The sequence below is a fragment of the Dermacentor silvarum genome, chromosome 7 (genome assembly GCF_013339745.2).
Source record: "Dermacentor silvarum isolate Dsil-2018 chromosome 7, BIME_Dsil_1.4, whole genome shotgun sequence".
NCBI classification, from domain to species: Eukaryota; Metazoa; Arthropoda; class Arachnida; order Ixodida; family Ixodidae; genus Dermacentor; species Dermacentor silvarum.
Window position 1 is genome coordinate 109,219,907 of NC_051160.1, and position 14,622 is coordinate 109,234,528.

Consider the following 14,622-nt stretch of genomic DNA (forward strand, 5'->3'; position numbering starts at 1 on the left):
CATTTATCAGAGACTGCTAACTAGATAACATTTGTCATGTGAAAAGTCTCACAGTGAAAAATTAAAAGATGCACTTTCCTGACAGCTACAAAAAGTATGTACTAAGTTGTATTGCATACAAATAGTTTTTATCAGCAGTTTTGAACAGCTTGTAAAAGCGTGTTTCACATTCTGCATCAAGAAAACCTGGACATAGCATAGTGCGCAAACACTGCACGTCACCTTTACTTATGATCCATGATTTTTCTTCAATCTTTTAATGAAAGTTGGTTGGATGCATTGAGAAATTGGGTTCAGTGGCATTAAAAGTATAAAAAAATTGCAGCTGTCTATTGCCATTTGGCCAGCCTTACCTGAGATTACCCAAATATTTCACTATCAAGTTGCAGGAGCTGCCCACAGCAAGACTTTTAAAAAGGAGGAGGCTGGATGCCGCCCACTTATTACATGAGCAAATAATTGCTCAATCAGGAAATGCAGCAGAAACCCAGGTTTGTACCTGTTAGGATCACTTTGTTGGCACTCTCTTAGTAACAAGAGGGTGCAATCCAGTTATGCACAATGAGTCTAAGGTGACTTGTACCATGCTTTAAAAATTATTTTTTGCCACAGATGAAACTAATGGTGGGTTCTTCGTAAAGAAGTGGCTAGTACATTTGTGTTTTGCCTTAAGAAGAATGTTAATGATTATTCAGCCATGTTTCTAATTATTGGTTTTATGATTTATATACAATTTCAGAAACCTTAGGTAGTGTTAGGAAAGCCAAAAGTTTTTCCTCCATTCACCTTATCCTTGGTGCTTTTCTTCTAAAGAAATGCAATGCCTGAAAGTGCTATTTTGGAAGTCTGGTCACCTACCTCAGTGGTATGGCTTTCAAAGATACTCTTTGTTTGACTGTAGGATGAATTAAACGTGATGCAACACAACTTTGTGTGGCTGCTAAATTCATGTAATTCATTAGCTTTGCTAATCTAATCCCAATAATTATAAATCATGATTTGAAGTGACGAATAATTTGAACTTGTATGTTGGCCCCAACAAAGTCCTTGCATTTGAATGAGTAAAAAAAACTGCGAATTCATATTCTAGGAACTGCGCAACAGTTATTTTGAACAAAATTTCTCCCATGGAGAGCTTTTCGGACAACCCCGTGCCAAAGGCAATGCTCAATGGGTTGCTAACTACTGTTATGTCATGTGCCATAAAAATGACGAAAGACATCCAGGCAGCTGAGATCGAACCAGAGCGAGCAGAGCGGCACATGCCCTTCTTTCCCATCTGGCTCAAATAGAGCAGAAAGAAAAAACGTAGCAGTTTTTTATAGGCAAAGCATTGATAGGTATAGCAATGTATTAGACAAGCACATGAAGTAAGCTTTGTAATTTCATTTGCTGTAAGAATTGTACTAAGTGTTTGCATACTAATTAACAAACATGTCATGCGTGCATAGGCAGAGGTGAACAGATCTCACTCACTGGCACAACGCTAGCATAACGCTAGAGAGGAATAACACAACCCGGCCCCACAAACTCAAGAGGGTAGGGCAACGCGCTCGTGTTGCAGCGGTTTTTTTTTTGCTCCAGAAAAACTATCGAAGCTTTGCAAGTTTACTTCACAAACCAGGCATGGTCGTTCTGTGAAACACAGGGAGGGTTTAGAATCCTGCACCACTGGCGTGGTGTATGGGATTCCTCCCTTTTGTGGAAAAAAGTATGTGGCACATACCGGAAGGTGCCTTAATGATCGTCTCGGGGAGCACCATAACATTGTGTACAACACTGTACAGGGTCATCTGGGTATTCACTGCCATCATCACGGGTGTAAGCCCTACTTTGACAAAAGTGAAGTGATGGCTAAACATAGTTCACAACTGACACGTGAAGTGAAATTATTGAGGCAGATTTCATGAGGAAGTTTGATAGCTCGTGCATCAGTTCTCCTTCGATTGCGCTTTCATTTCGGGAAATAAGAGTATCTTAACAAGGTTTGAATGGCAAACAGTCAGTGTGCATTGTCAGCATGTGGATATCATTATCAGCATTGGAAGTGATGCTCCAGGCTTTTGCTGATTATTGACATCGCGCATGGTAGTACCACATATATTTATTCCTGCATGTCTTGATGAATAAACTGTTGCAAGTCAGGGCTGTGTTTTTTTTTTCGAATGAATCACCAACATGCCAAACTTCCACGCTAAGTCACTTATGCACTGGAAACTCAATATAGAGCCAACACTAGTGTTCTTGATAGGCTGGAGGGAGTTTTCTGTTTGGACAGTCCAGGAAATCAATCACTCAAGTAATTGCCATAGTAAATTATTTTTACTCTATTGTTTCATGGTTTTCTTCGTACTAATTTATTATTGATGCACAGAAATAAATGTGATCAAGTTTTGATTTTCTATAATGTGGAATGGTGCTCAAGCTTTGTGGAGTTGATCATCTTTTCTGCCTAATCTTTAGTTGCAAGTTAAGCGAGGTGTCTTGTCTTCTTCACTTGGTTTGTGTGCTTTTGCACTGGTTTCCTACAATGCATACATACCAACTTGCCTATCTTAGTGTATTTAGTAGAAACTGGTACATCGAGTTATTTCACGCTTGCATGTGCAGTAACACTGTTGTGGATAGTCCAAAGAGGATCTGTTTAAAGAATACCAGCTTAAATATTTGATGGCCGTCTCTCCATAAAGGCTTTGTGAAAGGACAGAAGAGCTTACAACTATATTGCTATATGGGGTTGTATTTTGGTGAAATATTAATGTTCTTTCTTTCGGAATTTGTTTTTATAGAGGTAGCCCGAGCCACAGGAGAAAGACTAGGAGCACAAGTCATTGCAGAATATATTATGCCCTGCTCTGTGGATGCAGGTAATGATTTCTTGGTGCCCTTGGATGTCCCAATTTCGTAAAGTACTAGTCACTCAACTTTGCTTTGTGCCATTGCAGGCACTGGGCTGCCTCAAGAGATGGTGCCTGAACCAGCACATGATGCAGGTATGTTTAAGTGTTAAGTTCTGATTTTGGCAGCTACTTGCATAGCTTATAACTGCTTTAGCTGTGGTTCACTCTACTGTGAGACGATAAAGATTATTTCTTTTTGTTTTGTATTTTCGACAACGAAAGTTACATTGCTCATTTACATATCCATTTCCTGTGCAGGCATTGATGCTGATGCTGCTCATTTCCGCCCAGACTACAGCAATGAGCAAGATTTGACTGCATCTGGTGGTGAGTGTTGGGGTCCATGCTTTTAGAGTGCAGCTTCTTAGGTGCCCGTTCCTACAACAAGCATTCGCGTCGTCTCGTAACTGAGCTATTGAGTTTAGCGAAGGATCAACGCAGCAGGAGATGAAAAGATAGCTACAGTGAAGAGAGTGCAAGGAGGAAAGCAGAGTAGAGAATGGTGAAAATGTGAGAAGAAAAGCATAGTGGTGTGCAAAACGGACTCTGCAGCGACGATGGCTATGAGATGGTGGCAGAGTAGCCTGTGTCTATGGAAACAAAACGCTGCATGAGCGGAGGTCTGTCTGCAGTGGCTGCTGTAAATCGCGCCCATGCGTCGCCCATGAACTGCCTCTCGCTATCTCCCGATTAGCGCGGCAGTCACACTACATTTGCAACATGCCGCACATAACAGGTTGTCCGCGCCAGCCAATATATAGTGAAATGAAAACTTAGAGCTGCGCTCAAATTTCGCATGTTCGCACATGTTTGGATGGATCTTGCACTATTTGTTCAGGCAATGATGATGCTCCCTTGGCAGGTGGCCCCATCAGTGGAGAATGCTCTGCATCTAATGGTGAGTGTTGAGTGCACTTTCTCTGTTTTTAGAGAGGATGGTATTAATACTACATCCTTGTTTTTGCACATATTTGGATGAATCACTATTCATGCAGGCATTGATAATGCTCCCTTGCCAGCTGACCCTATCCGGGGAGATTGCTCTTCATCCACTGGTGAGAGTTGAGCGCGCTTTCTCTGTGTTTTGTAAGAGGATGCTATTAATATTGCACCCTTGTTTTTTTGCACATATTTGAATGAAGTGCTATTCGTGCAGGCATTGCTGCTCCCTTGGCCGGTGGCCCCATCGGGGAAAATTTTTCTGCATCCATGGGTGAGTGTTGAGTGCACTTTCGGTGTGTTTTGAAAGAGGATGCTATTACTTAATACCACATCCTTGTTTCTTGCATGCATTTGGACATAGCTTTCACTGGTAATACTTTTTGATATGTGAATTGCAGTTATACATTTGCTATTGTTCTGTCTTATAGTCCTGGATCACCCATAAATTTACGTTCCTCATGGGGGTGTAATTTAGCAACTAAACAGCAAATTTGAAAGCTAAAAATAGCATACATGAAGTTCACAACATCTAGGATGTGCAATAACTGCAACTTAATGCACATCCTAGATGTTTGGCCAATCTAAATGTACTGGGCCAATTTGATAAGGATAGCGAATGCTCTGAAATATCATTATTTATAAAAAAGAATGAGTTTTCAGTGCATATCGCACAGGGAGACATAAATTTTCATCTCAAGAGATCTTAAAATTAGGGCCGGCTCTACTTTGCATACTGTAAAACCTCATTAATTCAGATTTCACGGGACCAAAAAAACTGGCCGAATTAACCGAGTTTTCAGGTGTAAGAAACTATATAAGTTTGTTTTTGTGGTGTGTCTTGGTTGCAATGCTATCTTGTCTTAGGTCATGACGATCGCACCAAGTTTGCACCACGTGGGTTCAACGTCGCCATCAAAATAGCCTGTACACCTTCACGGTCGGCCCCAAACATGTTGCACGCTACGCCTAGCATCTTTACTGGAAGAGGGGGGGGGTTCCTTGGCACTTGATGAAGTTTAGCAGGGTTCCCTGGAACCAGCATGCTTGAGAACCCCTGGTCTTAGGCACACACATGAAAGGCAGCAGGTGCTTAAAAATTGGTAGTAATGATATGCAAGACACATATTGTTTGTTGTGTAACATCTGCTTTCATCATCTCGGTGCCTTGTGCAATCTATGGCAATATTGTCAACTAAGCTTCGGAACACCCCATTTATTCTATTGTGTATGATTTTAATGCTTGCATCAAAGCAGCCATACCTTAGCACAGTTCTGTAAATGGCTTTGAGGGTGCTGGGACGTCGAAAAGTTTGTTCATGCATAAAGTTGCACCCAAATGAATCACAATATGCACACAGGCCCAATAAACAAGAGGAGGCATACAGGAAATTTGCTGACTAATGGAGTTCAGCATAATGCCACAATTGTGCTATGCTTTAATTGCATTTTTTCACTACACAGGTATATACAATTTGATCTGAGTGGGCTCAACTGTATTTAGTTCTTAGGGCAAAATGCTCACACACAGTGTCCCACACAGCTAAGGTACAGTGCTAAAGCATTAAACTTTGCTCAGGAAGCATGATGGCACACTATTTATTTTGATATAATGCAACCACTTTTGCAGAGAGACAGCCTGCAGCTGCAGTGTTTACCGCATGGGTAAACAGCGCAAGTCAACCACCAGCAGGCTTGTTTGAAGTCACGAATGGCCAGGTGACACTGCATGACTTATTGACGATTGTAATTAGTGCAGACAGTTATTTTTTAACAAGGTTTAACTGCATGTTGTAAATAGTGTCCAACATTTGCTGTTTATCTTATTTAGGTCAGGTTTAATTATACTTCATAAAGTGTGGTAGTTCTGTGTAGTGTGCGCAGGTGATAATTTAGTAAACCTTATTACCATTCTCGGAGCGATGTGGGTAGAACTAAAGCATGCTCTTTATGCACTTGCTTACATGTGGGCATTACGCACAGTAGTACCGTGAACTTGTGTTATGTGACCATGCAGACTTGGATCAAAGAATGCTGTAGGGGCACATTCTTTTTGTGTGCATGATACATTTAAAGATTGCTGCTGCATCGAATGAAACCCATTTGTATCTACCCGTTATGATGTCATATTTCTGCTGATCATTATTTCTAGAATCAATTTAGCAGCAGAACTGCAGACTGTATCCTTTCTTCTATTTTTTACACTCCGGTAAAGGCCCTAAATTGGGTTGACAGTATAAATAAACAACAACAACGACTGCTACAATCCCACTTAGCTTTACTATTTATTGTCAAGCAGCTGCAGCGATGAAATCTTAAAGGTGGTACATACCGGGAGTGATAGCATCCTTTTAAAGCAACAAATTCTGTTTTTGATGGGTGTATAATGAGGATTGGTGCCCATATACTTCTTTCTGAGGCTGAAGCTTACAATGCTCTGTGCAGTTTTATGTGTTATTTTGCTGATGACTGCTTTACATTTCTAGGCTGCCAAGTTTTTGTTCTTCTGCAATATCATGCATGACTTCACCTTGATGTTTGTAGGCGGGTATATTTTTAGGGGGAAACCTAATTGTGCTCTTTTTTATCAATGTCTTCATGCAGGTAAAAGTTGGGGAAGGCATGTTCATGCCCCTCGACAAGTGGACATTTATAATGAAGAACGTGTCCGATGGCAAGTGTTGTTTGGAACTTGCGAAACATTTTTGGGCACCCACTGAGGCTGCCACACGCAGCCTAACAGGCCAGGCTTGCCGCAGCATGGTCACTAAGGTTAAGAAGCTTCCGGCGACACCAGAAAAGGTGGAAATGGTGAAGAGTAAGTATATCCCACAGCAGACATTCCACTTGCACACTATTACACATATTGCATCGCACTGAAGTGGCTATGGTGCTATGCTGCTGACCATGATAGCTACAAGCTTGACTCCTGCTCATGGCACATATATTTCAAAAGGGAAGAATTGAAGAACATTTCTAAAGAACCCTGAGTGGTCATAATAATCGGGAGTCTTCCACTACAGCATTTCTTATAGCTGAGCTGTTTTCTGGTATGTTAAATCTCGTCAGTTAACCAATCAGTCTACACTAATAAATCTGTCGAACCAAAACATGAATTCCACTCAGTTTACAATGCATTACGCAGTATTTGCCTGAATTTAATGTGCACCTTTTTTTTATTGAGAAGATTAGTCCAAAAACTGCTGCGTGCTCATAGCAGTGTGGTGTCGGAGATGTTTGACACTACTGGTATAGACTATCAAAGCAAGCTACTACTAGAGATGGAATTCAGATTACCTAGCATTAGACAGAATGTGATAGCTGCACCATTCTTAGGCAACTATTTGTGCACAGGTAGACGTATTGTGCAAAACCTGCAGCATAAAGTACAGCACAGCTCTATATAGATGTCCTTCACTTAAATGAAACTTTGTTGAACCCTACACTTCTTTCTTTCCCTTCATGTTCTTTAGGTGGATTCCACTGAATGTCATTTCTGCAATATTTTTCAGACTGCCTGGCAAAGTACATCGACTTGCACCCAGCGCTACAGCCACCTAGGGACCATCGCGTCGCAGCAGTAAGAAAATACTTGAGGACTTTTTTTAATGAGGCTGCACGCCAAGGAAAGAGGGTGCGGAAAGCACCGAAGTTTGGTCAAGTGAATAAATAAATGGTATCACTAAGCCAGGGTGTTACGCCACTTATTGCGAGCATGGTATTACAGTGCCTGTTTGGCCTAATACATGCTCAATCCTAACTTACAAGTTGTTCTTTTTCTATGGGCAAGCTCCTTTTCATGTTACTTGGCTCTGAAAGTACACGTGGTATACATCAGTATTATGGGTCCGTTTGATTCACCTGCACCATTATGAACCAGTTTACAGCAAGGCGTAGGCGTGAGAACTTCAGTAATTGTGCAGCTCAATTTTAATGGTGCAGGCCCAATATAACACTTAAATGTGATGCTGACGTACGGATGCGAAGCAAGCATGCATTAAGTTTTCTCTGCCTAAAGTGTGCCGTTTGGTCGGTTTAAGAGATGGTTTGCCATCCTTGCCACACCGTCCACCCAAAATGCACGCTGCCCACCATCCACCCAACACGCCCGCTGCCCACCATCCACCCAACACGCCCGCTGCCCACCATCCACCCAACACGCCCGCTGCCCATCATCCACCCAACATGCCCGCAACCCACCATCCACCCAGCATGCTGCCCACTACATTAATCCACTATAATGATGGATGATGGTTTCCGCTACACCCATCATCTGTGTTTTTCCAATAGGGTGAAGGGGTAGATTCTCTCTATAGGCTTGAACAAAGGGCTTTTTCCTTTCAGGTTCTGCTAGTGGACACTGTACTAGGATGTGAAGTACAGTAAGTGTCTCCCCATATCTAGTACAGGTCGGGGCTTCGCCTCCAGACAACAGGTAATTGTGCGTGCCGTAAGTGTGTCCTATTCTGAGCCTACAGAATAGTACATCATTTCTTCTAGATTTTATGGTCGATGGCCAATTCCCTAAGCGAGGCTTAATTAAATGAAGTTTGTTATGGGTCTGGGCGTCCCACAAACGTTGGCAGTGGACTCGAAGTCTCTTGCGTAGATATGGCTTGATATCAGGAACAGGGACGGGCATAGATGTGTTTCCAGCTTTTGCGTCAATGGATGTGGCAATCTGGTCTGCCAGTACATTTCCCTTGATGTCTCGGTGTCCTGGCACCCAGCACACCAGAACATGCTGCCCAGACGTATAAATATTACATATTAATGAATAAAGCGATACTATTACGGATTTTTGTGCCTTTTAAGAGATTTTAAAGTTTTTACTACGCTCAGCGAGTCTGTGTAGATGATTGCATTTGGTATTTTCGATTATTTGATATGTTTAAGAGCCGACAGTATTGCATAAGCCTCTGCTGTGAAAATGCTCGTTTGGGGGTGCAGGACGTCGGCATCTGAAAATGATGGGCCAACCGCTGCATAACAGACGCCAGCATGAGACTTTGATGCATCGGTGTAAAATTCCGGACAGGAGTTTTTATGCTGCAGTTCGAGGAAGTGCATTGGAATGTGTGCAACCGGGGCGTGCTTCGTAACATGTAAAAAGGACAAATCACAGTCTACAATCTGCCACTGCCACGGTGCGACCTGTATAGTGGGTGTCATTAGACGATGTTGAAAGAGTGGGACATCCATTTCCTCAGCCAGACTTCTCACACGCAACGAGAAGGGCTCTCTTACTGCAGGGCAGTTATGAAAGAGGTGGGAGCTGGACAAATCATTTACAAATCAAAGCTGTGTAGGTCCTCTTGCCTATGGGGGGACCAGTCATTGGATTCCACGTAAAGGCTTTCTACAGGGCTTGTCCTAAAGGCACCTGTAGACAAGCGAATACCTAGATGGTGAACGGGGTCCAGCATCTTCAACGCGGTTGGGGTGGCTGACTGGTAAATTATGGCCCCGTAGTCTAGGCGTGTTCGTACGAGGCTTTTATACATATTTAACAGACACTTTCTGTGACTACCCCATGTAGTGCGTGACAACACTTTTAAAATATTCATTGTTTGCATGCACTTGTTTTTTAAATGTTTTAGGTGTGGTATGAATGTTAGCTTTGTGTCAAGAATTATGCCTAAGAATTATGTTCCGTTTTTACAGGTAGACGCTGTCCTTGCAGGTCAATGTCGGGGTCGGGGTACAGTCCTCTCTTTCAAAACAAAAGGACGCAGGTGCTCTTTTGTGGATTTAGGCAGAACCCATTCTCGTCTGCCCATTTAGCCACCTTGTTAAGACCAAGCTGAACCTGCCGCTCACAGAATGCAAGGTTGCACGATTTAAATCCAATCTGTACATCATCGACATACGTTGAATAAAGCATGTTGCGTGGGATGCATAGAGGCAAGGAATTCATTTTTATAATGAAGAGAGTGCAACTGAGCACCCCACCCTGTGGCACTCCAGTTTCCTGCACAAAAGCTCGGGATAAAGCATTGCCAAGTCGAACACGGAATGTGCGATTCACCAAATAACTTTCAATGAAATTTAACATATTACCACGTACGCCAAAGTGGGAGAGGTCTCTCAGTATTCCAAACCGCCATGTGGTGTCGTAGGCCTTTTCCATGTATAGGAATACAGATAAAAAGAATTGTTTGTGAACAAAAGCTTCACGTATGTGTGCCTCAATACGTATCAAATGGTCAATGGTCGATCGACCCTCGCGAAAACCACACTGGTATGGGTCAAGCAGCTTGTTTGATTCTAGGAAATGCATCAGACGGCGGTTTATCATTTTCTCGAAAGCTTTGCAGAGGCAGCTTGTTAGAGCTATGGGGGTTTCAGAGGACAGGTTTTTCAACATGTCATACAGTATGCGGTCAGAGCCTGGGGCAGATTGGTTGCAACAGGTTAGTGATGCATGCAGCTCTGCTAGGGAGAAAGGTAGGTTATATGGCTCGTTCGCGGTGCTCTTCCGGTCTATTTTTTGTTTTTCTTTGCTGATCTGTATCTTGTGAATGCTGGAGAGTAGTGCGATGAGCTGGACACATGTTCAAAATGTGCACCCAGATGGTTCGCTTGGTCCTCCAGGCTGTCTCCCTGCGTGTGTACCAGGAGAAGTGGATGTGTTTGTCATCCTCTTACTCTATTGACCCTGATGATGATTATTATTGTGGTTTATTGGCGCAAGGGCCAGATGTGGCCAAAGAGCGCCAAGACGATCGGAATGACTTGTTAGTGGTATAGGAATAGTCAATTACATGAACACTAGATGTGGCATGGCTGTAAAGGGCCCTAAAAACAGTCGCTGTAAAGAGGGTAAAATCTATACGAAATAAGATTATGGCAATCACTAATGATGTGTACTATAGACATGAATATACATTGCGAAAGACTGATATGACTTACAAAAAGATATTACAGATGCAAGAATTGGCCAGAAGCCAAGTGCCTAAACAGAGCCCTTGAGACACAAGAGCCTGTAAGGTATGTGCTATAAAAAACCCTACCACAGCAACATCCTCTTGAGAGAGGATGCGCTACGAACTTACTGGGCTAGATACATGGTAGCACCTCTTTCAAGTATGCGAGGACTGCTTTGGTGTTAAAGAGCGGTTCTTTACCAAGAACAGGCGGAATGCAGAGGGACACAATAGCGATATGCTAGAGGAAAGTGCTTCTTTCTCTTTCGGCTTCCGACACTCCATGAGGGCGTGGAGGATGGGAGCCTGTCGCCACATCTACCACAGGTTGGAGGATTATGACCATGTCAATAGAACATTGTGGGTGCCGTAGGTGTGTCCTATTCTGAAGACGACAGAAATAGGACATCAGTTCGTCGTGTTTTGTTACGGAGGGCCACTAACCTAACTGTGGCTTAATCAAATGAAGCTTATTACTTTGTTTCTGCGTCCCACAAGCGTTGCCAGTGGCCTTCGCAGTTTCTTTCGCAAGAAAGGTTTCAAATCTGTTGCAGGAACAGCAGCTGTAGGGTTAATAGCGGGTGTTCTGACTGATGTGGCCATTTGGTCGGCAAGAGCATTGCCCTCGATGCCTCGAGCCCAGGCACCAGCATATAATGACATGTTGGTTAGTTGCGTATGCTCTACAAAGAACAGAATAGAGCTCAATGAGAATAGGGTTTTTTCTGTTTACAGGGTGACTTCAAGGCTTTTACGACGCTTTGAGAGTCTGTAAAATAATAGTTTTTTAAGTTTGGATTTCTTTATATGCTTTACAGCTGACAACATTGCGTAGGCCTCAGCCGTTAAGGATACTTTCTTGGTGAAGCACGCCGGATTTCGAGAAGGACAGGGCCGACGGCTGCATAAGATACTCCGGCATGTGATTTAGAAGCGTCTGTGTAAAATTCTGTGCACGGGTACTGGACTGTAATTCTAGGAAATGCATTTGATTTCAACCTCTGAAGCGTGCTTGTAACCTCTACAAAGGACATATCACATGCTACCCCTGCCAATACCAATGTGGTAACAGCTTGGCTGAAGGCATTAAGCGATGTTCGTGGAGTGGGATATCCATTTCTTCGCTAAGCTCCCTGACACGCAGTGAGAAAGGCTGTCTATAGAGGGACGATTACCAAAAAGTGTAGCACAAGTCATATCGTTAACGTATTAAAACATGGATGCTGATGATTAGAGTGGACTTTAATGAAAATGTGAGGCTGGTGTATGTTCTCTGCAGATGGAGTGACCACTCATTTGATTCGACGTATAAACTTTCAATGGGACTTGTTCTGAAAGCGCCAGTGGCCAGGCGGATACCTGATGGTGGACGGCATCCAGCATCTTAGCGCACTAGGGGCGGCAGAGTGATATACCGCACTACCGTAGTCCAATCGTGATGAAATGAGACTCTTGTAAAGATTCATAAACACTTCCGGTCACTACCCCAGGATGTGTAAGATAAAATTTTAGTAAGTTCATGTTTTTAGACATTTCACCTGAGATAATTTATATGTGGAATGAAAGTAAGTTTAGAATCAAGTATGATGCCTAGGAACTTGTGCTCTCTTGTTGACAGGTATTCGTTGTCCATACAACAAGCCCTTTCTTCCTGGTGAAAAGAACACAAGAACTGTGGTGTGGGGGTTCACCTTGAATCCGTTTCGTCTGCCCACTTTGGACACTTGTTCAAGCCCTGTTGTACTTGTCTCTCAGAGACTGTGAAGTTGCAGGATTTGAAACCTATTTGTATGTCGTCTACGTAGACAGAATAAAAATAGCTGGCGGTAATGAGGACACGAAGCTGTTCATCTTGCACGATAAACAGTGTGCACACTGAGCACACCTCCTTGGGGTACACCCGTTTCCTGTATGAATTGACGTGATAGAACATTGCCGATTTTCACACGGAAGGGACGTTTAGACAAATAGCTTTCTATTACGTTAGCATTTACGGATGCCCATCGACAAGTCTCGTAAAATTCCGTAACGCCAAGTTGTGTCGTACGCCTTTTACATATCAAGGAATGTCGACAAAAAAACTGTTGGTGTGAGAAATGCATCCGGATATGTCCTTCAATTCGCACAAGATGATCAGTTGTGGACCGCCCTTTTCTGAAGCCACACTAATAGGGATCAAGCATATGTTGAGTTCAAGGAAATGTATAATTCGGCGATTAATTTTTTTCAAAAAGCTTACACAGGCAGCTTGTGAGAGCTATCAGGCGGTACTTGCCGCCAAGGAAGGGTTTACCCAGCTTCAAAACTGGAATAACAATAGCTTGCTTCAATGAGGATGGGATGTATCCGGCAGCCCAGATAGAGTTGAAAATGCCAGAAGTGTCATCTGCGTGTCAGTGTGCAAGTTTTTAATCATGTATTATGTCATCCCTTACATGTTTCTATCAGCTCCGGTGTAGAGCTGCTGCATACGCTCAAGGCAGCTCTTAGCTCGGCAATATTAAATGGACAGGTTGTATGGTTCATTCGGTCGGCATTTACGACCTAGTGACTTAAGTTCAGCTACTTGTTTATGTTTTATGAATGCTTCTGAGTAATGCATGGAGCTGACACACGCTCGAAGTGCTCGCCCAGAGCGTTGGCCTGGTCTTCCAAGGTATTCCTTGGTCGTCAAATAAGGCAATGGGTGAATTCCTGTCCTTGAGCTTCCGAGGCCATTCCATACTTTGGACTCTTGGGGTAGGATGTTATGCCACAGAGGCACCTCTCCCACTAGCCCTCCGCCTGTCGCCGCGTACGCCGTCCTGGGATTTTGCCAGTTTGAATTCATAAGATTTTCCGCAGTCGGGGAGCGGACGCAGTGCGCCCTCGGCTGTGTTCTATTTCTTTCGTGGCAGCCTGCACTCCTCATTCCACCAGGAACCTCTTTTACATGAGAAACTTTTGGTTTGTGGAATAAATTTTTCAGCTGCGTCGAGGATTAAAACCGGTAAAATACGCTACTGTGAATCAGTACTAAAATGGTTGATAAAATCTTGTGTTAGTAGGGGGACTCTCTAAAATCTTTCCAGTTAGTGATGTTATTTCAACGGGGGGCGTGGGGTAGTCTGTCATGTTCTCTATCAAGGTCAACGTCACAGGGAAGTGTGGTAGCTGAAATGGATGCTTAATGACATTCAATTTCTATATAAGGAGGAGGGTAGCAGAGCCAATCGCTAGATCTATAGAAGAAAATGAATTATGGTGGCCGTGTATAATAGGGGGGGCTCTTTTTGTTAAAGAGACACTACAGAGGTAATAAAAAGTTCTCTATAAGCCGACCCGGGCATCACAGGGAGTCTCCCCACAGAGTGCTGTGGGCATTAAAATCAACGGCAATTATGTATGGTTCCGGGAGCTGGTCAATTAGCGCGTAAAATTCCGTTTTTCCGAGGTACTGTGTGGCGGTAGTAAATACAACAGATTGTTACCAGCTTGTGAAAAGTATCGCTCGCACAGACACGCCTTGTTGGTGTGAAGAGAGAGAGATTTGGCATGCAAAACACATTGATCTGCAATTATTGTAACCTCGGACGAGGGGGCAACAGCATCATCACGGTCTTTACGGAATATAGCATATGTCTGTGGAAGTTTGTGTAGGTTTTAGATGTGTTTCCTGAACACACAGCACTTTTGCGTATTTATGGAGGAGTTCTGTGATATCATCGAGATTACGAGAAGTCCTCGACATTCCATTGTAGGATTTGTGTGTTCATTTGATAGATTTTTATGTGTGTGTTCAAGAATAGAAAGTTAGCTCACGCGCCCTTACAGGGCCGTGACACCAGATTTTTCTTTTTGGAGCGGTCGATGGAATC

At 43.2% G+C, this 14,622-nt stretch overlaps 1 protein-coding gene across 1 annotated transcript; it reads left to right on the top strand.

Moving 5' to 3' along the window:
- Nucleotides 1-2,845: 2,845 nt before the first annotated feature.
- LOC125947183 (uncharacterized) lies at nt 2,846-8,090 on the top strand. The gene is made up of 9 exons (XM_049671570.1): nt 2,846-2,867; nt 2,946-2,993; nt 3,159-3,227; nt 3,739-3,798; nt 3,896-3,955; nt 4,057-4,113; nt 5,470-5,558; nt 6,444-6,657; nt 7,882-8,090. Exons 1-9 carry the CDS (start codon nt 2,846-2,848, stop codon nt 8,088-8,090), a joined length of 828 nt encoding a protein of 275 aa, XP_049527527.1.
- Nucleotides 8,091-14,622: the final 6,532 nt, after the last annotated feature.